The sequence below is a fragment of the Canis aureus genome, chromosome 5 (assembly GCF_053574225.1).
Source record: "Canis aureus isolate CA01 chromosome 5, VMU_Caureus_v.1.0, whole genome shotgun sequence".
NCBI classification, from domain to species: domain Eukaryota; kingdom Metazoa; phylum Chordata; class Mammalia; order Carnivora; family Canidae; genus Canis; species Canis aureus.
In genome coordinates this window covers 30,519,091-30,547,046 of record NC_135615.1, presented here as the reverse complement: position 1 = coordinate 30,547,046, position 27,956 = coordinate 30,519,091, and the positions used below count along the sequence as shown (strand labels likewise).

The 27,956-nt window shown below is 42.9% G+C and overlaps 1 protein-coding gene across 1 annotated transcript; it reads left to right on the top strand.

The window, feature by feature from the left end:
* Window positions 1-1,670: 1,670 nt before the first annotated feature.
* RBM17 (RNA binding motif protein 17) lies at window positions 1,671-27,861 on the top strand. Its single transcript, XM_077897300.1, has 12 exons — window positions 1,671-1,803; window positions 8,018-8,155; window positions 12,084-12,200; window positions 14,959-15,125; window positions 17,001-17,098; window positions 19,878-19,934; window positions 20,832-20,973; window positions 22,924-23,075; window positions 24,191-24,264; window positions 25,022-25,120; window positions 26,263-26,335; window positions 26,468-27,861. Exons 2-12 carry the CDS (start codon window positions 8,033-8,035, stop codon window positions 26,569-26,571), a joined length of 1,206 nt encoding a protein of 401 aa, XP_077753426.1. The 5' UTR covers window positions 1,671-1,803; window positions 8,018-8,032; the 3' UTR covers window positions 26,572-27,861.
* The last annotated feature ends 95 nt before the right edge of the window (window positions 27,862-27,956 follow it).

The window sequence follows — 27,956 nt, the reverse complement described above, 5'->3', positions numbered from 1 at the left end:
GTCCTGGGATCGAGTCCTGCATGGAGCCTGCTTCTCCCTCTGCCTGTCTCTGTCTCTGTCTCTCTCTGAGTATCTCTCATGAATAAATAAATAAAATCTTAAAAAAAAAACACTTTACTTTCCTCTGTGTCTGGAGCTAGTTGCTTTTATTCCATACTTTGTATATCTGTACTTTCTTCTTGTTTCCTTGTTTAGCTAATATCTTACCAATTTACTTTCAAATAATCAGCTCCTGGATTTATTTTTTTAATTCTGTTTTTCTGTTTTATTCTATGTTATTCTGTTTTGTTCTATTTCTAACTTCTTGCATGGGTGCTTAATTCATTCTGTTTATTCTAATTCTTTAATTAATATGATCATTTAAAATCATGAGTTTTCCTCTTAGGAATGTACCTAAATCCCATGGGTTCTGGTTTGTCATTTTCACTTCTGTAGTCTTGCAGGTATTTTCTACTTTGTCTTTGTTTTCCTTTTTGATCCAAAGGTCATGTAAGCCTTTTAAAATTTCCAAGGAGTAGGGATGTTTCATTTTCTGTTTTGTCATTAATTTCTAGTTTTATTGAATTTCTAGTTTATTGACCATATAATATTATCCATACGGTTCTACTTATTAGGATACATTAAGATTCTATCTATGGTCTAGACTATGCCCAACCACGAGTGTTCATTCGTTTTTAAATAATGAGGCTCCAAAATATATTTCTTTATATAAGTAAAAATGGCAATGAAGATACTAAAGGATTATTTTTCAGTAATGGTTACTTTTCTGTGATGGCCAATGACTCTAATTCAGCATTTCATATTATTTCCTTGTTGCCACAGATGGTTTGAGGCAATTACAGAATTCTAAGTCCACTTATTCAAGTTGCTATTGTCCTATATACTGCCCTGCACTTTTTAAAAACATTAATGTTTGGCATTTTAAACGGCATCATGATTTTATTTTATTTTATTTTATTTATTTTATTTTATTTTATTTTATTTTATTTTATTTTATTTTATTATTTTTGGCATCATGATTTTATTTATTTATTTATTCATTTATTTTTTCATTTTTGGCATCATGATTTCAAACTCGTTCACAATACACCAAGTTTAAACATTTATTAGGTCCTATCTATAAAGACATCGTCCTCGCCCTCAAAGAGTTGACTCGATTGGTAGTTTACAACTGGGGCAAAAATTCAGAAAGGAATGTTTTCATCTTTTAATGTCACATAATGATCTGTGTGCTTTATTTATCTTTCCTTCAATAAATAGCAGGCCTGGCAAAAAAATATTAAATAAATAAATAAATACATACATAAATAAATCGTGAGGCTTTAATGCCACTTGCGTTGTGTTGTGTGACCCCTCGTTCAGCCACCGACGTCGGTGCAGTGGCTTTGCAGCAGCCTGTCCGTGCACCTGCCTACCTGGGCTCCGCACCAAGGGGACTCCGCGGGCTCCCAGGCCGTTTGTCCTCCTCGCCGCGTGGGGGCGCTGCCAGCCTCGCCCACGAGTCTGAGAACTCAGGAGCCGCGCCACGGCGACCCCTGTCGGCGGGAGGGAGGACGCCGGCGGCGGAGTGGGGGGGCGGCGGCGGCGCGGCGCGGTCCTCCCGCCGGCAGGGGGCGCGGCGCCCAGGCGGCTCGCGGCGCAGGCGCAGGCGCGCCCCTCTCGCGGCCGCACGCCCCCTGACCCCGCGCCGCCGCGCGCGCTGCGGCCTCGGCGTAAGGGTTGGCGCCGGCCCGGGTGCTGCGGTCGCGGGCTTCCGTCTCCGCGGCGCCGCGGCCCATGGGGAGAGTCGGCCGGGCGGGCCGGGTAAGTGGCGCCCGAGGCGGCGTCCGTGCGCCCGTCCGTCCGGGCGGGGAGGGGGCGGCGGCGGGGGCGCGTCCCGGGCGGCGCTGGGCGCGAGGCCGCCGCTCTAGGCCGCGCCGCGGGGGGGGCGGGGGTGACGAGAGGTCCCGGCCGGGCTCCCGCCGTCCGCGCCCCGCCGTGCGCCCCGCCGCCCCCGCCGCCCCCGGCCCCCCTCCGCCGCCTCCGCGCGCGTCCCGTGCGGCCCGGGCACGCTGTGTCGCGCTCTGTCGCGCTCTGTCCTCCCGCTGCCCCGCGCGCACCTGCGGACCCCGGGGCCCCGACGGCCGCTCCCCGGCGGCTCCGCGCGACCTCTCCTCCCGCCGGGACCCCGCGCGCCGAGCCGCCGACGCCAGACGGAGGCGCTTGGGCCCCGCGGGGCGGGCGGGGGTATCCGGGGGGCTCCCGGGGCGCTGCCCCCCCCGGGCCGTGCGCACCGCCACGGAGAGGCGCCCCGAGGCCGCGCGCCATCAAGGGCCCCTCGAGGGGCTGCGAAGGGGACTCACGGGGGCGGGGAGAGCCCATGCCGGAGCCAGGCCTGCGGGGGGAGCAGCGGGCGGGCCCTGGACAAGGGCAGCGTTCCGCGTCGACCTTGCGGGGGCCGTGACCCCTGTCCTGACCCTGCCGTGACCCCTGCCGCGACCCCTACCGTGACCCCTGCCGTGATGCCTACCTTGACCCCTGCCACGACCCCTGCCACAGGTGGGCTCTGCAAAGGAGAAAGGCCCGCAGCCCTGGAGATACCTGAGGAATGGGCGGGGGGGGGGGGGGGGGGGGTAGGTAGTAATGAGCTGATGACTTAAGCAGAGGGTGGGCTTTGGAATTTCATTAGGAAATGTGCTGCCCGCGGAATAGCTTAAGGATTTTACTTATTATTCATTCATTCATTATTCATTCATTCACAGCTTAAAGATTTCATTCATTCATTCATTCATTCATTCGAGACAGACAGAGAGGCAGAGACACAGGCAGGGGAAGAAGCAGGCTCCTTGCAGGGAGCCCCACGTGGGACTCGATCCCGGGTCTCCAGGATCATGCCCTGGGCTGAAGGCAGACGCCAAACCATTGAGCCCCCCCCCCCCCCCCCCCCCCCCCCGCCCGGGGTTCCTCCCCTCATTGTACAGCTTAGGACGAGTGGGTAGTGAGGCGGGACTAGAACAAGGTGTGCCGGTTGTGTGACCAGGAGAAGCTGAAGGTGGAAAGCAAGACTGCGGGAGGGGTGCTGGTGTGTGCTCCCAGCTGCACGCGCAGAGAGCAGCCTTCTTTTACCGGGTTTGTCTTAAGTCACCTCCAGGAAACAGGTGGCCCAGGCCTGGCAGTTTCACAGGCCTGTCCTGCAGTGAGGAGTGGGCTTTGTTGGAGGACTGAGTTAACAGGTGACGCTCCTGGGCTCCGCCAGGGCCCCCCGCAGCCTGCGAGCAGACGCAACCACGGTGCCCCAGGGGGATGTAGGGGAAAAAATGTCGTGGGTTTTAGGTAGGGCAGGTAGATGCCTTTTATTGCTTATTACCTGGGTTTGCTTGTAAACCTCAACATGCACCGCCCCTCGTGTTCCCATCCTCTTCCTTTCTATCCGTGGGACTTCCCACAGTCCCCGCGCTTCCCTTTTGCTTCAGGATGCGTATTTAGTGACTGAAAAGAAAAAGGCCTCATCACGCTGTTTCTTCAGGTGCTCAGAACTCCGACCTTGACTCGTTGTCAGTTGTGTGGTCCTGGTGGTTTTTCTCCTGTTATGATGGTGTGAAATTTAAAACTTAGCACATGAATGTCAAATGCTAGTAAAAATAAGTTGTCTCCTTAAAAAGCACATCTGACAATCTCGTTTCATAATGTGATTTAAGTAGGTGCACTACCATTTTCCATCCGCTCGCTTCACTTAGAAAATATCTATGAGGGCGCCTGGGGGGCCCAGTCGGCTAAGCGTCTGTCTTGGGCTCAGGTCATGATCTCAGGGCCCTGGGATCCAGCCCCACGTCGGGCTCCCTGCTCAGGGCGGGGTCTGCTTCTCCCTCTGTCTCTGCCCTCCCCATCTCTCATGAGTAAATAAATACTTTTTAAAAATTAAAGAAAATACTACAAAGATGAAGGCAAAACCAGCCCTTACCTTGAAGGGGCTTATAATGGAGGAGAAGCAAGCCTGTCAACCAGGAAGCAGCGTAACGTGCAGAAGTTGCTCCGAGAACGTTCAGGGGAAACCAGCTGGGGCTGGCTGGCTGGTTTTATGTGGGGGTGGTAGCTGCTGAGGGCTTCGGAGATGCACGGGGTGGGGGGGGGGTGGTACGTGGGCTGCCCTGAGGACGCGCCTTCTGTGACGTTTTTCTACTAGTTGTACATTTTAAAAAAAATCTCTGCTGGTTGAGTTAGAATTTTAACAAGTCATTCTTCTGGCAGAACCACATTTACTGTTTCTTTAAAAAAAACCAGCATATATGAAAGATGTGTCAAAGTGTGCTGTTACCATAAAAAAGAAATAGCGGCTGTTTGGAAGTTCTGAAAGTCACGTGTGTGTTTGTGCCTGACCCTGGCTTAAAGGACATCCAAATGTCAGCGCTAGTTTTATCACCCGGCACCAGACTCCATGAAATAGATGCGCTCTGGCGTCTAAGTAGCATCTCAGCAGCAAGCAGGTGAGGTTCGGGTCCTGGCCGCCCCCTCCATGCTCGCTACACTTCAGCGATTGCAGTGTGGAGAACGCAGGACGCGGCCCTGACCCGTTACAAGTGCCTCAGGTGGCTAAACCCGCAAAATGTGTACACCTTTTAGGGAGATCGCATTACATAAAAGGAGGCTAGTAAGGAATTAATGGGAATGGGGTTCCGGGTGCCGCCCACCCCTGGGCTGGGGAAACCACTCGAATGGGCTAGAGGGGCATCGGCGGTGAATGTGGTTTGTCCAGGTTCTGGCTCCTGTTCTGCCTGGGACATTCCCCGGTGCCTGTAGCCATTAGAACAGGCCATACGTGTGCGGCTGGGTAACGAGTGTGTCATTGCTGTGATGGATCCAGTTCTGTGAATTTGAAGTTCCGTCCGAGTGGGAAAAGCGAAGAAAGCTCTTCCTCGTTTACTCTGGTGACGGATCTGATCTATAAGCTCTGTCACAGAAAACCGGCAGATGCTGCTAGGATGACATCAGTTGCTAATATTTAGAGTGTGTTTCCGAAGCTCTTGAGAGCAGAAACGGGGAGGTTTAAATGAATGATTTTGCTGCATAGTGATTTTTGAAAGTCGGAGAGGGATGCAAGTCAAATGGAATTGTTAACAGACCGTCTTCAATTTGGAAACAGGATCACCAGAAATAGGGTCCCATGGGACCTCATGAATTCAGCTACGACGTCCTCGCTAAATGCTAGATCCCAGATGGAAAAGCTCTGGTCCAGCAGGAGAGCCTCTATACTATACTGTTTGACTTTTTTTTAACCCCCCAGATTTGGGGAACTATTTCCGTTAGAGTTACTCTTCCTGGTAGGGAGATGCACTGGTGTTAATTGGCAGGCTGTTACCTCACCCCCCTCCCTCTTACCCATTCTTCTTTGTGGCTGGGGGGTCAGTGTAAGTAACACAAACCTTGGGATTTTAACCGTTTTTAAGGGCCTGGGACCGTGGCAGTAAGCACACACACGTTGTACAGCTGTTGGCACCATCTCTCTCCAGTGCCTTTTGCCTGTGGAGCCTGGGGCCTTGGGTGGTCTCCCTGCGGATTCACGTGGCTGAGCGGACTTCACTTAATTACTATTAATACCTCAGCAAAAGTTCACATACCGAACCCCTGCCCTGTGCCAGAAACTGGCGGTGCACAAATGGACAGGCTGGTCTCTTCCCTTCGTAGATCGGTGGACGTTTGGTTAACCCATTTCCGCTGGCACGAACATAACTGTAAATTATGTTTTCGAGGAGGTGGTTGCGTTTCTTAGGAAGAGGTACCGGGAGAAGGAGAGTTTGGGTTGCAAACAAATTTTGATGATTTATCTCTTTATAATTTCCTAGGGAAGCTTCTCTGTTGACACTCGTTTCCCAGAACGTGTCGGCGTTCCCTCGCCTTTCTGAGAATAAAGGAGAAAACAAATGGACCCGTCGCTGGACTGGGCGCCGCTTGGCGACTGGCTGGATAGAGCCCGGCCCGTGAAGCCGGCTCGGGTGAAGGGTGCGGGTCGCTCGCGCGGTGCCCTGAGAGCCACAGGCCTGGGCTGCAGTCGGCTTCGTTTTTCTCTGCTGTTGCTCCCGAGTTCTTCCGATGAAGTGGAGAGTGTAAGGCTACGTGTTTGTGAGAACCAGGAGTTCCCAGTACCGCATAGGCTCTGAGAAGGTACCGGGCAGCCCCGGGCTCTTCCTTCTGCGCGGTAGCCGTGGGCAGAAAGCTCAGAAAAAACGGCTCGAGAGGGTTTGTGAGCAGCGCCCAGACCGCGCAGCCGGCCTGCCTACTGTTGGGCCCGGCGCCGGCGGAAGCAGGTTCTCGGGGGGCGCCGGGCTCCCTCACTCTTCCTTTGTTGTCTCAGTGACTCAAGCTTCACGCGACCATGGGTTGCCAAGTCCTGAGTCAGGCGCTCACTCTGGCGCCGCGGGCAGCGGGCATTTTCCCACGGGACGTGCTGCTGTCTAGGAATGCGTGTTGGCGCCCTCCACGGAGCCGCTGAGCGCCACGGTGCCCGGGCCTCCTCTTTATTCTCCCGGCCTCTGTACTCCCTTGGGGGCCCTCCACCACGAGCGGACCTAGGAGCTGCAGGCAGCCTGAGGGCCCGGATGTTACGGGTCGGAAGGAACTGACAGCGGCGTGGGGCCCTGACGTCCGGGCAGAGCTGCCCGCTCAGAACCAGAGTGGCTCTCCCCCCACCCAGGGGTGGTCATGCTCATCCCCCTCGCCCCACGCAGGTGGATCCAGGGTCAGCCAGGGTGTTGCAGTGGCGGGGTCAGAGAAGGGCGGAGAAGTAAGCACATACCGGAGAGATGCGGGTGGGAGGCCGGGGGGCGGGCATTCAATATTTCCCTTCTCCGTCTCACCATCTCTTCCTGAGAGACAGGCGGAGCAGGATTTGTTTAACACACTTTCTATGGCAAAATGCTGTCTGGACCTGGGGACGGACAGATTTTTGAAATGTGTCCATAAATCGAAAACTACCCATGCAAAGTATGTATTTGCAATTTCGGAATTTCAATCATACTTTTTTTCTCTTTGCGTCTGTGAGAATGAGATTGATTTCTTCTTTTGCGAAGTGGGCTATGTCGCGGTTTTACCCAGAATGTTGAGTTTTTTAAAAAGGTGAGAGTATAGGGGTTTAGTGGCAAGGATTGTGGTGGACTAAATTTAAAACGGGTCTTCTCACCATGACCTTGGGCAGATGACCTCCCAGAGTCCTAGTGCTGCACCAGCCCAGGCTTTAGTGTAGCCTCGCACGAGGCTTCTCCAGAGGTTTCTCCAGCAGATCCTACATTTCCTACCACCCTGGCTCGATAAGGCTTTATGAAGCGTGAACTCTTGCTGTATTTGTTGTTGTCTTACATCCTTCTCTTCTGCAAGGATATTATGTATTGACCGTTCACATGTTGATTATTGATGATCTCTTTGTAATCAATGTTATTAAAGATTACACATTTCAACTTGGTGGGCTATGAGTTAGTTGAGGCGTTTATGATCCACCTCTCTACTTTCTTCAGTAATCAGTCATTTATGAAAATACGGCATCAGTGATAGCATTTCTTTTTTATTTTTTGTTTCTAGGCATGTGTTTACATTTCTTCTTCATAAAAGGTAGCTAATAGTGCTAAATCAACCTGGTAATGGGTTGTTGTAAAGTTTCTACTTTTTGTTGTTGAGTCAAAAAAGAATTTTTAAAAATTGGATATGTGTAATTGACAATATGTAATTATTAATAATAACCATTATATGCAATCGAGCAGAATGATTTCACTCATGAATTACTTGACCACATGATCTTATAGGTGGAAAAATTAATTCTTCAAGTGTATTTGTAAAGTAACATGTCGATATGGCGTCGTGTGTTAGGAAGGGCATTGATGGGTGGTATTGGGCGTTTTGACGTCTGTTGCTGAAGCTTTCTGGACCAGGTGACCTCTTCCACTACCTTTTACCTCTAAAATTCCATGATACTGAGCTATTTTAACATGAAAAGATAGGAAATCCTTCCTGTATTTTGCATTCTTTAAACCCCATTCTCCTTGCCTTTCAGCATTAAACTCAAAAGATGTCCCTATACGATGACCTGGGAGTGGAGACCAGTGATTCAAAAACAGAAGGCTGGTCCAAAAACTTTAAACTTCTGCAGTCTCAGCTTCAGGTCAAGAAGGCAGCTCTCACACAAGCAAAGGTAAGATAAGCCCATGGTGTGAAAGTGGAAGTCTACACTTCACTCAGCAGGTTCCTCCTGAGGATTAAGAGTAATTTGGTTTTAGCTTGTTCTTCTGCCTGTTTATCAGATATGTAGGGTTAAACATCTATAGGGGGAGAGGCTCTGGGTGGAGAGAAATAAGGAGTTTGAGATCATTGTGCTTCTCCTGAGTTGATGGATAGAACTGTTTCAGGAAATCGGAATGAAGAAAAGCAGGGCTCTCCATTTCCAGCGGTGACACTGGTTTTTGGGCTTCTGTGAGTCTAAGCTTATCTAAGGATTTGACTGAAATGTTGCCATATTCCTGGGTTGGGGCCTGGGAATCTGCCTTTTTAAGTAGCATTCCTGCTGTTTGTTGTGGGTGGTTTGGAAGCAGCGCTTTGAGGAGCGAGGCTCTGCAGGAATTAAGAATGTGTATGCATTAGTGAGGGCTCCAGTTAGTTTTGAACGTTGGGCATATGTAGTCTGGGAGTAATTGGTTTTGTTCCTGTTGTATACATGTTTGGCACTGGCAGTGTCTTTGGAATTGAATAGCATATAACATTAGGAACATAGTTGCCCACCGAATATATGATCTAAACTGTTACTGTCAGATACTTTTAGGAAATGAAATGAAAATGTTATTCTGGTTTGTGTGTTGTTTTAAGGGCCTTTATATGTTAGATCATATGGCCCAGTGGAGGCTGTATCACCCTAAATGTTCTCCTGGGAACATTGTCCCATCGGGAAATGAAAACTTTGCTCCTCTTATGTGTGGAGCACACATACGTGTAAGAGACATAAACAGATACATAGTATATCAGTGATGGTAAGTTTTATGGGCCGGGAAATATGTATTAAAAGATTTGGCGCCTGCCTTTGGCCCAGGGCGCGATCCTGGAGACCCGGGATCGAATCCCGCATTGGGCTCCCGGTGCATGGAGCCTGCTTCTCCCTCTGCCTGTGTCTCTGCCTCTCTCTCTCTCTCTGTGACTATCATGAATAAATAAATAAAATCTTTAAAAATATATAAATAAATAAATAAATAAATGATTTCTTGAGAGGGAAGCAATAATTTCATAATAGTGAAAAAACAAGTTAAGAAAATCTGCCTTAGAGCTATATTGAGATACTTATGATACTTTAGCTTGTTTTGCTGATTCTCCTGATCATGGTTTTTGTCTTTTTGAAATTCATCATGACCAGATTTAAATTTTTTTGCCAGTATTTTTTAAACAGATAATTTTGTCTTTTTTTGTTGTTTTGTTTTGAAAAGATTTTATTTATTTATTCATGACAAAGAGAGAGACACAGGCAGAGGGAGAAGCAGGCTCCAGGCAGGGAGCCTGACGCAGGACTCAATCCCGGAACTCCAGGATCACGCCCGGGGCTGAAGGCGGCGCTAAACTGCTGAGCCACCTGGGCTGCCTGATAATTTTGTCTTAAAACAGGATCTCACCCCACCTGAAGGGAAGATTAGCAAAATAAGTCTTGTTTTTTTTCCCTCTTAATTTTTTTAAATTGGTTAATTTTTTTTTTTTTTTTTTAAAGATTTTATTTATTTATTCATGATAGTCACAGAGAGAGAGAGAGAGAGAGGCAGAGACACAGGCAGAGAGAGAAGCGGGCTCCATGCAGGGAGCCCGACGTGGGATTCGATCCCGGGTCTCCAGGATCGCGCCCTGGGCCAAAGGCAGGCGCCAAACCGCTGCGCCACCCAGGGATCCCTAAATTGGTTAATTTTTTAAATGTTCTGAATTTCATGTAACTTACTTTGCACATGAGATTTAGGAATAAGGTTTTAATATTCCAATGCCAGTGACGTTTAATGTATTCTCCTTGAAGGCCTAATATTCCCTTTTGTAATGGGAATTGGTCTGGCTTAAGGAGCAATCTCATAACTAATAACATAAATTTAGTTATGTGGACACAATTAGTGGACAATCTTAGGTCAGTGGGAGGTAACAAAATAGAAGAACAGAAGTCAAAATATACTAGATATATACAGATTAAAAACTGAGCTGATTCTTCAAAATTACCAACATAAGTATTGTCAGCTTTGTGGATTATTTGCAGCCAAATTTTAAAAATTCTAACTAATTTGTTTCTTCCTGCCCAGAGTAACTTCAGGATCACTTACTCTATCCAATCAGTGCATATTTATAACCTATCAGTTAAAAACTAGCTTATATAAAATACAATTGAGAAAAATAGATCCTTTCAAACATATATTAAAAAGTTAAATGAAATTTATTCATTATGTACTGATTTGGATATCCTCTTTAGTATCTGCTTCAGTCTGTTTAATTTATGCTTATCAGGTTTTCCCTTCTCCAGTATAGTAATTTCAGCTACTAGGATATCTCCTGAGATTTCAAATAGGTTTTTAAAAGATAGGTCAGAATAAAAAGCGGCCTGTGAAATCATTTCTGCTAACTTTCTAAATCTTTCTGAGATTGCTCTGTGAAGTTAGCATTTTGTTTTTCTTGAAGGGAAGTGAAGATATGTTGCACTGATTCTCTTAGGTTTAATTGACTAATTAATTACTTAGTACTAGGTTGGCCTAACCAAATCTGTAAAGGTGTTTGGTAAAGAAAACTACCTACAACTGAAAGATGGAGCTGTGGTCTCATGTGGGATATAATAGAAAATACGTGATTTGGAGAATCTCCCCATTGTCTTCTAAATTTTGGTATTCATTTTGTGGATTGTATATCTAATGATTGGATTAAATTGGTTTCCTTAACATTTTAAGTACTGTTAAATTCAAGACGGCTAGTGGTTTATTTTGACCCTTTTGTAGTAATAACAATGAAAGCATATAACACTTTAAATTGCAAAGGGGGAATTAAACCTTTGTAACCACGAGACCAGATGGTCACTGTTGTGCCCATCTGATGTTAGCACTACTGCCAGACAGCCTGACCCTGCATGCCTGCAAGGGTGATGCCAAATGGGGCACACCACCGCACCTGTGAAGTATTCAGTTTTCAGGAATTATAAGGACATAGAGGAATAAGTGAAACTAGACCACCAGGAAGTTAACAGACAGGTCTAGAATGTGCAGCATTTTACAAGTGTCGGGGAAAAGAGGAGGAGACAAAGACGCGGCTCTGGTGGTGATGATGACAACAGCAGGGGAAGGAATCTGTTCTAAATTGAGAGATTTAAAAATCAGATGCTTTGGAGAACTTTGGTATGATTCTAGTTCAAAATAAAATCAGTCATTTTAGGGGACAGACTAGAAAATCTGAGTATGAATTGGATAGGAAATGATACAGGAGATTATTGCTTTTATGAGATGTGGTAATAGTACTGTGCTTATGTAAGAGAATGTCGTAATTTTAAGAGATTAAGGGAAAGTGTCATGAATTTCCAACTTCTTTTCAGATGGTTCAATACAAAATACAGGTGTTCAGTAAAGAAAACGTGGTAACAGTGGTACGTGAATGAGTATTGTTCTGTTTAAAACATTGTTTTCTATGGGCTCATAATAAAAGAGGTAGGAGTTTAGATTCTAGTGGGAGGGAACAACTTCTAATTCACGAATATCTTTTGCTCAGGATATGAAAGCATATCTATTCCTTGTGAAAGAGTCTCACTAGTCTTGAGTGTGATGTGCCCTCCTGGGGCCAAAGGGAAAATCAGTGTTAGAGCTTTTCTCATTTATTATTTTTCATGCAGATTTAAAGAAAAGAGACCAAGCTTACTGTAAACCTTTTATAAAAATAGAGGAAATTTGTGTTAAAAAAACGGCTATGGAAACCAGTATATGGTGGTATAATAATAGAATTAAAAGGCTGTTGTTTCAAGAATGTTTTTCTGATAATTGAAAGGTTCGTTACAGAGGCCAAAAAGCTTTGTTATAAACAGTATGAGTTTTAATTTGAAGCTTCAGTGCGCTCCTTTTGTTTTTCCATGATTTTAGAGCCAGAGAACGAAACAGAGTACGGTACTTGCCCCAGTAATCGACCTAAAGCGAGGTGGCTCTTCAGACGACCGGCAGATCGTGGACACCCCCCCGCATGTGGCGGCAGGCCTGAAGGTGAGCCGCCCCGGGCCTGAGCGGCTCTCCTGTGTTACGCGCGTGTCCCTAGAGCACGGTCTCCTCAGTGGGTCTTTGCAGGCTAGCCAGTGCTCTTTTCGGCTCAACTGTAACAATTATTATTTAAAATAAAATAGTACATTATGGAAAAATCAGAAACTGGTAATAGGCAGAAAGGGAAAAACAGACCTACTGTTTCCTTTCTGACAATGCTACCCGCTAGAAGTTAAAAACTTTATATTTTGGAATATCTTTCCGTTCTCTGCCTCCTCTACCTTCTGTTCCCTACCTTGGTTTTCTCACTTTATGTGCTGTGACCGTGTGTGTGTGTCAAAGAGTATAGATTGTCTGATCATTTTACCGGCTTCACTCGACTTCCTCACATGCGTATACCAGTTTATTTGGTTCGCTTCATGCTGAATATATGGGTTGTGTTTAATTTCTGGTGTCATAAGGACAGTTACAGTTAGTGCTTATTGTCTTGATTATAGACTACAGTAGAGAAGAGGTTCAAATTCTACCAGCCTGACCTTTACACTTCAGTGATTTTACACAGTCTTTAAAACAAACAGATGTGGTCAACTCTATAAATGGCCTAGTGAGGATGAGGAGGATTTGGACCAGGGTAACTGAGAAATGATACAAAATGAGGGATAAATGAATTCAGTGTAGAGTGGTTGAAATCACAACCACTCCTCAGGTAACCTAACCGTGTCCCTCTACAGATGGCGGGCAAGTAATAGGACTGCAAGAGTTTAGTAAGCAGCACGCACACAAATTGCTTGATGAAAAATGACCAAATGGTTAATAAATAGAATATGCTCTTATTGCTGTTTCTTAGCAAGGTCCTCTCCCTACCCCCACCCCGATTAGAAGGGACCCAGAAAAAGCTGAGACACAGTCCCACTGTATGCCCGCTCCCTTCTGTATTTAGTTTCAGTCAGAACTGTTCTGGGTTGGAATCTGCTTCCCAAATTTGCTTTTATTCTGAGATTTTTTGGCCGGAAGAACTGGTGTTGGTTGTGCAGGCTGATAGACTGTCAAGAAGGAAAGACATCCCCTAGTGGAGAGGTTTCTGGGGATTCTTTGTCATTTAACACTTTCCCCCCACAGATTATCTAATTTTTCCCCACCGCATTTAACCAAAAACTAGGGTTGTTGTTTCCTGTTACTGGGTCTTGACTCTACAGCAGCACCACAATATGTAGTTTACTTTTACCCCCCCGCCTCCCCAGCATTGGGGCATTGACATTTTCATTTCTAAAAATTGAACAGATGACTTTATTCTTAATGGCATTTAGAGATGATGGCTCTTTGTTCAGCTCAGCAGGGTTTATACAGTAAAAGTTGTTTACTTTCAGATTTTGAAATGACAAAGAATTAACCTTGATATTGACAGTTGGTTCAGTCAGAAACTCTGTGGTAATAGTATTGTATAAATTGAGTAGCTGATTGTTAGTTTTTCTCCTGTCTTAATAATAACTGAAAGGAAATCTTGTGTATATGCCTTTGTGTTTTTAAAATAGCTTTTATATGAATACAAATTCGTAACTACCCTTTGGGAACCTTGCTTTATTTGATTTGTATCAACTTTTCAGTGTTCTGGCCAGGAGCTGATTATAGTTGTTTTTCTAATTTCTTATATTCATTGGACATCATATTTCTGATTTTTAGTTATAAGAAAGCTTTGAAATGTTTGTTTACAATGCAAAACATCACATGCAACAGTGTAATACAGGAATTGTCCGTTTTAGATCCCTTGATAAAGAACGTAAGCTCTCTGTATCACATCAGTCTTGTGTTCACATATAAAACACATTTTACAAACAGCTGTGCTGCCTTTGCTGGTCTGGGGCAGTGTACTTCCTGAAGGAGGTGCAGAATGGGCCCTCAGAGACTCTAGTCCCAACCTGCGCTTTGCTCACAGTATCTGTGGAGACCAGTTAGGGCATTCATTTTTACAGAAAACTAACAAAGCATGGAGGTTTAGAGCCCCATTTCTGGTCACGTATTTTCAGGTCAGCCGTGCTCGGCCTGCCTTTTGTTTTTCTGATTTCTTTAAGACTACCTGTTTTCTCTCAAAGGGTAGCCCCAGTTTCTAAATGTACAGAAAAGAAATGCAAAATGTTAACATCCAAACTGATCTTAGTGGATGTTAAAAGAATTAATGATGTGAAGGGAATTGTATCCACCTGTACACCTGTATGAGACTCAGTGCCTGAAATGCATCCTACCTGGAAAGGATTGTGTTCCAGAGGCTTCAAAAAGTCCAGGAGGATGCTTTCTGCCTTTTATTGTAAAGTCTTAATATATCCTGTTTCCACTTAAGTAGAATCTAAAATTACTCTATTAAGTGGAATAATAAGAATGATTATTAGTCATGGATTGTTTAAGTTTTCATAGGGACATACAAAAGCAGAAGTATTCATTGTTTCTTATGAATAGTCTAATTTATTGCTTGAAATTTTAGATGGTGGCAGCTTGTTTACGAATTCCAGGAAGATGCCATAGGGTATTTATGGAATTCATACTCAACTGAAAGGTGAAACTCTTGGTTCAGCTGCTGCAGATAGCTAGGAGTGTGGCCACATCAGGTCACTAACCCTCTGTAGGCTTCCGTTTCCTCGTCTGTAAAGCAAAGGAGGCAGATAGATGGTCTGCAAAGCCCCTTCTAACGCTCATATTTTTTTACTTTAATTCTATGAATAAAATTGTAAAACATGAGGATGATACAGTTTGGTATTTTTGCCTTCCTCAGGATCCTGTTCCCAGTGGATTTTCTGCAGGAGAAGTTTTGATTCCTTTAGCTGATGAATATGATCCCATGTTTCCTAACGATTATGAGAAAGTAGTGAAACGCCAAAGAGAGGAACGACAGAGACAGCGGGAGCTGGAAAGACAGAAAGAAATAGAAGAGAGAGAAAAGTAAGGCTTTGTCTGGATTTGAGGATATATTTAACATTTGAAATATTCTTTGGGTTATTAATGAATGAACTTTAGTGCTATCTGTAAAGGCTGAAGTTCTCATGGTAGATCTGAGCAGTCATCAGAAGGAATCAGTTTATTTTCAAGAACTTAACACAGGCATGCCTCATTTTATTGTGCTTTGCAGATGCAGTCTTTTTTACAAATTAAAATTTGTGGTGGGGCGCCTGGGTGGCTCAGTGAGTTGAGCACCCGACTCTTGCTTTTGGCTCAAGTCATGATCCTCAGGGTTGTGAGATTGAGCCCTGCCCTGGGCTCCACGCTCAGTGTGGTCAGCTAGAGGATTCTCTCTCTCCCTACCTCCTCCCCTCCACCTGTGTACACAGTCTCTCACTCTTCTTCTCTCTCCCTCAAACAAATAAATCTTTAAAAATAAAATTTGTGGCAGCTCTGTATGGAGCAAGTCTATCAGTGCCATTTCTTCTTTTTCTTTTTTAAGATTATTTATTTGAGAGAGCGTGGGCAGGGGTGGAGGGGGCAGAGGCAAAGGGAGAGGAAGAGAATCCTCCAGTGGACTCTGTGCTGAGTGTGGAGCCCAGCACAAGGCTCTCCATCTCACCACCCTGAGATCACGACCTAAGCTGAAAGCAAGAGTCAGATACTCTTTGGACTGAGCTACCCAGGCACCCCTCAGTGCCATTGTTTCTAATACCATTTGCTCTCCTCATGTGTCTGTTACTTGGTAATTCTCAATATTTAGACTTTTTTCATTATTATATTTGTTATGGTGGTCTATGATCAGTGATTATGACTTCCTGAAAGCTCAAAATGGTTAGCATTTTTTAGCAATAAAGTATTTTTAATTAAGGTATATACGTTATTTTTTTAGACATAATGCTATTGCAGACTTAATAGACTACAGTGTAGTGTAAACATAACTTTTCTATGCACCAGGAAATCAGAAATTTCATTTCTGATTTCATAAAATTTAGTTTTATTCTCTTTATTGCAATATTTGCTTTACTGCAGTGGTCTGAACCAAACCTGCAGTATCTCTGAGGTGTGCTTGTGGTTATGTTCCAGCATGAAAGCAAACACTAGAACAGATCTCACATCTAGATGTAGGAAACTTGAAGTATATTTTGTGTGAGTTGTTAGAAAAGTGACTTAAAAATGATGTTGAATAATGGGTTTTTTCCTATGCCACTTGAATCATAACCATTTAAAATACTTAAAATATTATGGGCACCTGGCTGGCTTAGTCGGCAGAGCATGCGATTTTTGGTCTCAGGGTCATGAGTTCAAACCCCATGTTGAGCAGTAGAGCTTACTTTAAAAAATAAAATATTTAAATGTTTCTTTAATTTTGAGCCAGATGGAATTTTGAAAAGCTTATATGCATCTTTTGTTTATAATTTTTGAAAGTATGAGTAAAAAGGACTTACTTGTATTGCTTATTTTGAAAATATTGAATGTTAATTATTCAGTAGTTATATAAAGTTAATACTTTTTCTCATTTATTGAATCATTTCATGAGGTGAAAGCATGTTCTACAGAATCAAAATTATTAAAGTGTTACCTATGTTGATATGCTTTAAAATTAAAAGGTAAACATTGAGTAAACTTTTTTCTTGCTACTTATATTCATATGGCTGTTCAATTGTTCAACTTATCTTTTGAATTTTTATCACTTAATTTTTGCTACTTCTTCCTTCAACCAGTATGTGGTCATGTGCCCCCCCACCCCAAATAGCATAGTGAGAAAGAGAGGATTTGAGAATTTTCTAGCCAAGAGCAAGTCAAGGTGACATCCATATGTTCACATCTCAAAATTGGTTCGTCTGTAACGAATATTTGGTTCCTTTGTTGTCACAGGAGGCGTAAAGACAGACATGAAGCTAGTGGGTTTTCAAGGCGACCAGATCCAGATTCTGATGAAGATGAGGATTATGAGCGGGAGAGGCGGAAAAGAAGTAAGGCGTGGGACATATGTGTCGCATCTCAAACTTGTGACATTCTACTGCTTTTCATAGTCATAGACAAGTAATTGAGTTGATATTGATTAGGGTAATTTTGTCTGGAATTCCAGCAGTCCATGTTCGCAGAACAGTTCTAACCTACATCCTCTTTTCATGTACATTCCTCTGGGCTTCTCAATCCCTCTCTCACCTATGTTGCTTGGAGAGTTGGAGCATACCTTACGTATGTGCGCACAGCCACATTGATCTCTTCTCGTTGCCAGCTGTGTATGCGGTCAGCACCGAACAGAGTCCAGGCACTCGTTTCCAGTGTTTGCCACTGACCTGCATGAATTTGAGGAAATCAGTTAGCTTCCCTGAACATTGGTTTCTTCTGGGGTCTGTGGAGAGTAGGGAGACAGGAATTTGAGCCAGGTACTTCACTAAGCCCCTTCCATTTCTAAGATTTTACACGCAGAATTGTACTTGTGTCAGAGCTGAATTCTTCCTGCTTACTGGATAGCTAAGGAGTGTTCATCGGGGAGAGAACGGAATGCTTCTTTTCGTTGTGTTTTAATTGCTGAGATTTCCTTGGTTTAGTTGACCAGTTTGGTTGACAGGTTGAGATTTATTTGAGAAATTTAAACCTTCTACTTGTCTGCTAGATACCAGGTTGTACAGTTCTAAGAAGCACTTTACATCACACAGCTCCAAGTAGGAGCTGTGATTATCCCCATTTTAAAGGTGAGAAATCTTAGGCACAGAGGGAGTAAAGTGCTTTATATAACGCAAGTCCACCGTTTAGAGGATCCAAGATGTTTGTTTGCCCGAAAACCTCCCTTATCTTGTGGTCATCTTCAACACAATGTCATAAAGCTGCAGTATATTTCCACATGCATGAGCTCAGTTGTATGACTAGCAGTGTGGCGAGCCTGTTCTTCCCCAGTGTACAATGAGGCTAATTGAGGGTTTTATTTAAAATACTAATTGAGTTGGAAAGGAACACGTCTGTAATAATTGAGAACTCTTAATCTTCCAGTGCAGATATAAATTAAATGTATTTATTGGATGCTTACTAGATGCAACAGCAAAGAACCAAGTTCATAGATACACAGAGAACGGATTTGTAGTTGATAGAGATGATGGGGTTGGGGGTGGGCAAAAGGAACAAACTTCCAGTGATCAAATAAGTCATGGGGATGTAACATATAGCATTAGGTGTAGTTAGTACAAGTATATTGCGTATTTCAGAGTTGCTAAGAGTAGATCTTAAAGGTCCTCATTATAAGAAAAAACACTTGTAGCTGTGCATGATGGATGACAACTAGACTTCTTGTGGGATCACGTCACAGTATGTTACACACTTGAAATGAATATGTCATGTCAATTATACCTCATTAAAAAAAAAGTACCACATGCTGAGCAGTGTCAGGTATTATGTTGTGTTTCTAACAGGGAGGAGAGTTAACATTTGGGTGCACTGTGTATGTCAGGCATTTTGGTAAACATTCCATATCCATTCTCTTGCTGACTAACAAATGTTAATTAACTTGTTTTAGAATCCAGTGTATTTGTTCATCTTACTTTTCCAGCTTACAGATTGGCTGCCCTTTGGATAAGGAGCTGTGCTTTCTATATTAAGGACATTGTTTTTAACACAATCTATACAGACTAGTATTAGGAGAAAATAATGGCATTATTTTCATGCTGCTGTTAACTGATTAATGTTCACATTTTAACCAGATTAGTAGCACATTTCCAGTAATCACCTGCATTTTTTATATTAAATTCAGAACTGATTTTTTTTCAGAATCAGTCAGTAATCACCTAGGTCTCAGTGACAAGGTAAAAAAATGATAATAGGTACGTCAGAAGAAACACAAGTTTCTTTTAGGTTCTTATTTCTCCATAAGTCTAGTCCAGCCGTGTTCATTCATTGTGATGCACAAACACTAGCTTTAGAGTTTCTTTTGTGAAACCTTACATATGCTGGTACAGCATGGTTTGTAATGTTTGGGTTTTTTTACTTTACATTTTATTATTGTTATTGTTTCATTGGTGGTTTAAGTTGTAATACCTACGTTAGGGCCTAATGAATCTAATGAAAATCCCTTCTATCCTCCATGCCTGTTCTCCTCCTGGTTGCTGGATAGCAGGTGGAGTCTGTTTGGGTTCGTTGTGTCATCATTGTCCAGGAGACAGGAGCAGGAATGGCAACAACACAAGCACCAAAGTACCCACATTTCCAAATAGGTGTTTAGCTGCAGTGGTTGACGCCCTAGACAAGAGGGTGCTGGGTTGTGGTGGACTGTGTTGGCGCCTCAGGGAGCTGGGTTTTATTCTGTCTCTGCTATTCTGTTTTATTCTGTCTCCTCTGATCCTCTTCTCATCTGAAAACTGGAAGCAGTAAGACCTCCTTCTGAGGTTTCTTAGACCTAAATGATATCACAAGAAAGAAAACACCTCACGGCAACAGACTTCGAGGAGAGTTATGTTATAGTCTCTCAAGTAGCTGCTAGTTCTTTGAGCTGTGTTCTCTCACCTTGCAATTCACCTATTAGCTTCATTCTGGGGCTTTTGAATGCCTGCCATGAACAAGATGATTTTGTCTGCCTGTGTTTTGCCCATTTTCTGTGTTTTTAATCCTAGACTCAGAGATGAATTCAAAAATGTTAGCAGGAGGGATGAGGTGGCTGGTATCTCTCCCTCTTTGTCCCCCAGGGAAAGGGTGCAGTACATCGCGGGGGAAGGGTCAGCGTGTCTGCTCCTCTAACAGTGGATTATTGTCTTGCAGGCATGGGCGGAGCTGCCATCGCACCACCCACTTCTCTTGTAGAGAAAGACAAAGAGTGTACGTATCTGTTTCTTGTCATTTTTTATTCTGACCCACCTCTTGGACTGAGTCAGGGGAAGTCTTAGCTTGAATCAGCCAAGTGTTTTAAGTGTAAAGGGTAGTGGCCTGAAAACTCACCCTCTGGCTCTACCACTAAGGCCCAGGGGGAGACCACCCTTCCACTCTGTGCTCTAGAAGTTTTCATGCCAGGCCGAGGCTTGGATTTTATAGGGTGAGATGCTTTTCTTTTCATTTAAGTAATTTATTTTCTCTAACATTTCATAGTTGGAGTTAGGTTAAAACAAATGCAGCTCAGTTTACAGCTTTCATACTCTGGTTTAGAGGTTGTTAAATTCATGACCTTCCACAAGGTGGCAGTGCCTTCCTTAATTAGGTTTTTTTGCAGTGAGTTTCTATTTCCTTATATGTGTTGTGCATATTTACTTAAATTGCCAAAACATACTCATGCAGCGTTTCTTCTCCCAGTAGTCTAATTTAGAATATTTGGATTGGAATTGGACTTTGATAGAGCATCCAGATCATTTTCATATCCTCTGGGTTGGACCATACCTAAACTGTCCCAAGAAAATAAAATTATCTAGTGCTTTTTAGTACCTGTTGCACAATTTATGTCATCTTTTTAAAGATAAGTCAATTAAAAAAAATAAAAGAAGATAAGTCAAAAGATACTGTTAAATGCGTTTTATGTGGAGCACCTAACAAACCATAAGCCCGAGGAGCAAAGCGGAAATCAGGAAGAGAGTGTTCCACCTCTGATTTTTAAAAAAAGAAATGTAGTGGCTATAAGATTAATTTGTTTTTTATCTTATTCCTTGTAGGTAACTGATCTGTGTTAAGTATAATTCAGAATTCTTTTGTAGTATTTTGGTAAGCCTGTTTATTTTTATCCAACAGTACCCCGAGATTTCCCTTACGAAGAGGATTCCAGACCTCGCTCTCAGTCTTCCAAAGCTGCTATCCCTCCTCCAGTATACGAGGAACAAGACAGACCCAGATCTCCAACTGGACCTGGCAACTCCTTCCTTGCCAACATGGGGTAATGGTTCCACTTGCTCTCACCTCAGCAAGTGTGAGGACAGGACTCAGTGAGAAGTGTTGCCAGCCTTGTCAGTAGATGAGGCTTTTGGTGGAAAATGAGGCACTGTCAGGTTTATGGGGGGATGCTTGGAGTGTGCAGTCATACCGCGTTCTTCAAAAGAATCAGTGCTTGAGTCATGGGGAGGATGTTCCAGCATGGCACTATAAGGTTTTGTACCACGCATCAAGCCTTTTCATGTAAGATTTGAATGATTTAGACACTGAACATTATGTTCTCTAGGTAGGAACAGTTTCTGATAATTACTTACATTGGTTTTCATAACATTTGCAAACAAAATAGCTCATATGAATTAGAGCTGAGTTATGCTGCTATCCAAAGGGTGAGTAACTTTTTTCTTGATAAAATGAGCCATTTGCTTTATGGTCATGGTTCTGCACTTTGAGTTTAAAATACTTAGTCGTTCTAACTATAATTAGAAATTTGTTTGCTGGCATATGTAATTCAGTTTTAAGGTGACTTTCATATAGGGCTTGTGGATTTGTTTTTGTGACCCCCCTGTGGATTTGGCATGCTTTTTGGTTTAAGAATGTTTTATTGTGTTTCCTCTGTGTCTCATGCGATGAGGAGCTATCAGATGTGGCAACATTACACTAAGGCCTGCACTCTGCCTATGACATTGCTGCTGGAACTGTAGTGTGATGCTCCTCCCCTATGTGCATGTGCTTGGATTCCGAGAGCCGTTGGAGAGGGGTCCAGTCAGTGGGAGTAGATGGCGGGGGTTTATACCCCGCAAGAGGGTTTTCAGTGTCTGGTCATCTTGGTATCCATCTCCTTGACCTGCGCTGCTTTCTGTGGTATAATTGGTGGCTATTAAATTACTTGAAGATGAATACAATTTAAAATGCATTTCCTCGGTCACAGTAGTGTCCTCTTGGGTGCTCAGAAACCATGCAAGGCAGTGTAGAGAGCATTTCCGCTCTTGCAGAAAGGATTATTGGGCCGCCCTAGAACATGTGCTAGAGGGTGGACAGATGTGAAGCTAGGTTTTGTTCTGCTGAATTCCCCTTTGAACAGAGATTAAGTGTTCACCACACACCCAAGGAAAGTACAGGGTGGCGTAGCTCAGCCACCTTCAGGCTTCTCTGCTCTGGATCAGCTTGTTCAAGTGGAATTTGTAAAGAAATTAATGACATGTAGGAAACCGTGTAGGTGCGCTGTTACTTAAAACAGGGTTTTGTGATTCAAGCTTGAAATAGCAGTAGTTGCTGCTGGACTCCCTGGAGACCCTTGAGGCGCCTCCAGGGGCAGTTTGAACGCTCAGTACTAAGAGCTGTGGGCAGGTTCCAGCTTCACTTTACCATAAGCACCTCTGAAGGAATCTCTAAATTGGGGGTCTTGCTTTGCTCAGAGTCAGCCTTAAGCTGGTCAACTAATCTGGGCCTCAGTATCTTCCATTTTCTCATCTGGTAAATGGATGCGCTCTAAGAGTTCTTTTGTTTATAAGGACTGTCATCAAGAACTCTACTATTTAGAAAAATGTAGTCGTCTTCATTGTGTGAAAATCATGCTTGTTTTTTGACGGGCACACTTGGAAGTAAACCGTGGTCATAAATTGTATAGCAGTGCAGTCTCTGGACCACACAAGACGTCTGGTGTTTTCTAACAGTGATACTGGGAGAATTTGGGGAGAATATGGGCATTTTCCTTACCTCAGAGATAATCTCAGGATGTCCAGGATTTCAGCATTAGCTTTTTCCATTTTTTTTTTTTCATCCTGAGTATCCCCACAACCTCCAACGATTGGCCCGTTGGTAATTATGTGTGACCACATCGAAACCCATGTGGGATTTAGACTTTTTCGAGGGTGATTGCTATGATATAAAATTGGTTTATGCCATAGCTGGTGACTTCAAGGCCAGGAAATCCTTCTCTTTTCCTTCCTCCCAGTGGCACAGTAGCACATAAAATCATGCAGAAGTACGGCTTCCGGGAAGGCCAGGGTCTTGGGAAGCACGAACAAGGGCTGAGCACAGCACTGTCAGTGGAGAAGACAAGCAAGCGAGGAGGCAAGATCATTGTGGGTGATGCCACAGAGAAAGGTGGGTCTGCTCCACGAGCAGGGCTTCTGGGGTGGGAGCACGGGGAACGTGGTCCAGCATGAGAGGACCACCCCTCTCTGGAGTAGACCAAGAATATGCGATTATGATGTATTCCAGTTCTGTGTTGTGGAAACAGAGGCTCGGGAGGCTCATCGGAACAGATCTAGAGATAGGAAGGTTCATGGGGGAAAAGACGATAGACTCGCAGAAATAACACTCAGAGAAGTGTTTTCATGCCTATTTGTACTATGCAAAGACCTTGTTAAACTGGTAAAATCAGAGTTATGGTTTTAGAGCATGGAAGAGCCCTGTGCAGTGTGTCCGTGATGGTACTGGTGTATTTCCATCCTCTATGAGTTTTTTACTTTTTGCTTTTTCCTACCCTTTCAAGTGTGATTTCTCATTTTCTTACAGATTGATTGCTCTGTGAAGTCTGGTGTTATTTCACAGTCTGGTGGTAGATGATGCCTACTTGGTGTTTTATTTTCATCTTATTATTATGTTCTGTTCTGTGCCCAGGGCATATTGAAATGAGTCAAACGTGTAGCTTCACATTTTAAAAAGAATTGAGTTTATTTTGAGTATCTTAGTTTAGCTCCCTTTCTTAAGGAAAGAAGAAAACTTTGCTGGCAGCCCTGTCAACACATGGCCTGATGAAGCAGCTGGTTGGCCTGACAGGCTAGAAGCCAAAATCAGCCATCGCCCTGATTTGTAGGGTATATGAAGTTAGTCTGCCAGTGGCTGGCTAATTCACTGCTTATTATATTGGACTGGTGACCTTTGGCCACACTGCATGTGCCAATACTCTGACCTGTAAGGTTTGTGGTCTGTGCTCTGTCAACTGTGTGAACTAAGGAAGTGACCCTAAGCAAAAATCCCAGGTAATTAGAGAAGCTGAAAACTTGTAGAAATTATGGTAAAAACCTATACTGAAGCAGAGCAGATATTTTCATCATGGATAAGGCGACATTTTTGCTCAGAGACTGATTGCATAAATGCTTATAGATGAATCTAAGGACATAAATAGTGGGTACAAGTACTCTTGAAATTAAATTAGTCATTGTAACTTGGACTCCGTGTTCTAACACGCCTACGTCTTAAATGTTTTGCTACAGATGCATCCAAGAAGTCAGATTCAAATCCATTAACTGAAATACTTAAGTGTCCTACCAAAGTGGTCCTCCTAAGGGTAAGAAGCAGAATTGAAGAAACCCGTTTTCCTACCTTGATTTTTGCTTGTCACTCCACCTTGATCCATCTTTGCATGCTTTCAACCCTATTGATACAATAACAGTTAAAACTGAAAATAATTTTTCTGCAAATGATTGTTCTGGATAGATGCCATCTGAGGTTGATATCTTAGGTTCCCTTTTCACTAATGTTTCTTTGCTAAATGCAGTATTCAAGACTGCAATGAGTAATTGCTTTAAAATATTTGAAGTCGTTAGTTCAGTTTAGTTTATCTATTTTAGTTTATCTAGCATAGATGCTCTTGTGACTCTATGAAATTTAGTGTATGTGTGTGTGTTTAGTGTTTCTCAAAAGATTTGCTTATTTCACCTATTAATTTTACAACAAAATGCGTTCACTTTTGCCTTGAGCGGTAAGTAAGCCATGTTTAACTTGGGCGCCTGTCCATGTAGGATACTCTTTCAACTCAAAGTGGAACATCAACTCAAAAAATTATTTTTCAGTTAAATGAGTAAAGGGAATAAGAGTGTACCTCTGTACGGCGTTACGTACTGTGAGCTCATAATTTGCTTTAATTCAACGTGTTAAAAACCATAAATATTTTTTTTGTTAAGAAATACCAACTTTTGGATACTACAAGGATGAAAATTCTCATTGTGTCATTTGGGATTGAGAACATTTGCCATCGTGAAACAAAGTTATTTATTCATCTTTATTTGTAAATTACACTTGAACTTATTCATTTTTGTTCATAGAACATGGTTGGTGCAGGAGAGGTAGATGAAGACTTGGAAGCAGAAACCAAGGAAGAGTGTGAAAAATACGGCAAAGTTGGAAAATGTGTGATATTTGAAGTAAGAGGGCTTTCTTTTGATTTTTGTAACCCAAGTTGTAACTGACAGGTTACCAGACATTTTCTGCAAATAGAGACAAGTTGTACCGTGAGTAACATCGTCGAAGGTCACAGATGATGCTTAGATACACTTCGTTTACATAGTTATAACAATTTTAAACATAAAGACAGGAAGGACTTCACATTTTATTTGGTGAAGAAATTAATTATTTCCTTTTATGATTGAGGTTTAGTTTGATGACTAAAGACTACTGTCATGTGCTCAATAGTTGAGTTAGTTGGACGTACCTTTGGTTTCTTTCATTTGGCAACCGTAAATTTAGTGCCTCCCTCATGCTTTTGGAAGACAGGAAACATGTCTGTGCTCTCAGTGGTATGTTCAATTGAAGAAACAACAAAAAAGCACATGTAAAAATAGGGAATGTTCAGTTGCTAGACTCTGTAGTATTCACTATAAATACAGGAGTCAAGAAAAGGATTTGATCACAAAAAATAGAGCAAGCTTTGTGAACAGTATCAGATTTGGGTGAGCTTAGAATGTATGGGTAGGATTTGGATAGGAGGAATAGGTATCCTGACAGGGTCACAGCTTCTGGGAGACTAAGGGGGCTGCAGAGTGGAATGTTTGGGAGTGCTGCGAATGAACGGAGTGGGGGTGCTCACCTGGGAATGAATGGGGGACATGCTCACCATGGGGCCATGTTATACCAGACTTGGAGAGCGTGACAGAGGAACTTAAGCAAATGTGAGAAGCAATTAGAGCACAGATCTTTTCATCTTAAATTTCTGCTCCCACTGCTGCTTCTCTTCTATATCACGTTCTGTTTGTTGACTGCATAGTGATTTGTTTAGGTGTCGACTGGCATAGGATCTCTTCAGGGTTAAATGTGGCTGTGCTCAGTTAGCTCTGTGTTCTCTGCCCCAAACACAGTGCTTCTCATAAATAGACATTCAAAAAAAAAAAAAACCAGATGTTAACAAATTTTGATGATGAAAAAATCATTTATTTCCTTGGTATATGACTTGTTCTGTATATGATAATTGCAATACTTACTCGACAAAGATCAGTTAAGGAAGAAAGCTTGTATTCAACTATTATCTCCGTTGATAACTTCACCTGTTACACTTTCATTTCTTTCCCAGATTCCTGGTGCCCCTGATGATGAAGCAGTACGAATATTTTTAGAGTTTGAGAGAGTTGAGTCAGCAATTAAAGGTAAGTTGTACAGCTAAATGGAAAGAATAAAGAAGTTGAATTTGTGATCTAGATCCTTATAATTAAAACAATATTCTTGTAATGCCTTACAGATCCCTGTATTAACTGACATTCTTTCTGTTTGTCTTTTAGCTGTTGTTGATCTGAATGGGAGGTATTTTGGTGGACGGGTGGTAAAAGCATGTTTCTACAATTTGGATAAGTTCAGGGTCTTGGATTTGGCCGAACAAGTCTGATTTTAAGAACTAGAGCACGAGTCATCTCCAATGATCCTTAAATGAGCTGCAGGCTGAGCAGAGAAGGAAAAGGCCTCAGCCAGCCTGTGTGGCTGCTGCGTACAGAGACTCTTGGAAGGACTTCTAAGATATATGTTGATTGATCCCTTTTTTATTTTGTGGTTTTTTAAATATAGTATAAAAATCCTTTAAAAAAAAACCAACAATCTGTGTGCCTCTGGTTGTTTCTCTTTTTTTTATTACCACTTCTGAGATGATTACATTTTTTGCTAGGATTTCATGATAATTCTCAAGTGCTTCAGTGATACAGCATTTCTTGCACTAAAAAATCTAGAAAGTTTTGGGATATGGGGTTGTATTGTTACCCTTTGCTTTTCTTTCTTTTTTGAATTATTTTAATAAAACCTGCAAGTTACTAAACTGTAGCTTCATAAGTTCTATAATAAAGCATCATCTTGGCAGTTTGCCAAAGGTGAACATGTTTGCTTTCTCTAACAGAGAAGTTCTTATTGACTCCAATCTTAGAAAACTCTCTGTGACTGAGCTAAGGTTGAATTGCGAACCTACCATGATTGTTTGGATAGATCATCTTCGGTGAAATTAGACTGTGGGGTGTGTGGTTGGGGGTAGGGGTAGACGGGTGTAGAGACCATGGATCTAGCACTTGTTTTCAGAGACTCACCTATAGTCTCAGTGCAGGTCGGAAATTACATGTTGATCCTAGAATCCACAGGTACATTGTAAACGTGCGTCCAGTTATATTTTGGAAACGGTGGCTCATAGGGGGTCACGTTTCTACTGGCAAAATTTGCAATAGTGTTAGTTCTCATATGTAATTTTTAAATTTCTAAAGTGCTGCCACAGAAGCTACTTAAACTGTACTGCCAGTTGATAGAATTCTGGAATTGTGAAAAATTGTACCATTGAAGTGTGGTGGTATGTATGGCTTACAAATGTCGCAGTACCACAAAAACAAAACCAGGTAATGATACTTGGTACTGAGGTTCATTGCCAGCACAGGAAGTGTTTCCAGAATATACTGTGCCTGTGTTCTGTTCATTGCTTGCCCAAATACTGCATGTGACTTTCCTGGAGTGGCAACTGGAGAGCACGCATCTACGTTGTCTCTAGGTGATCACCACATGGAAGTGTGTTGTGACCCCATGGGTGAAGAAAGCACTCAGCAGTTCTTTGCATCCGTGGTTTGGAGACATAAGGAATATTCTGACCCTTTTTAAAAAAGGATTTTCTCATGTTTTTATTTAACATAAATAAACGAATAACATTTTCTCTTTTGTGGTATTATTTTACTGAGTAAAACTGAATTGAGACTCGGTTTTTGTGATAAAAGTGCACATATTGTATAAAATAAGTTTGGGTTAAAG

Excerpts from the sequence above, each read along its gene's own strand:
- RBM17 (XM_077897300.1), top strand. The coding sequence starts at position 8,033 with ATGTCCCTATACGATGACCTGGGAGTGGAGACCAGTGATTCAAAAACA. Across the intron at positions 12,201-14,958 it reads ATGTGGCGGCAGGCCTGAAG|GATCCTGTTCCCAGTGGATT; the intron begins GTGAGCCGCCCC and ends TGCCTTCCTCAG. Across the intron at positions 26,336-26,467 it reads AGTTGAGTCAGCAATTAAAG|CTGTTGTTGATCTGAATGGG; the intron begins GTAAGTTGTACA and ends TTTGTCTTTTAG.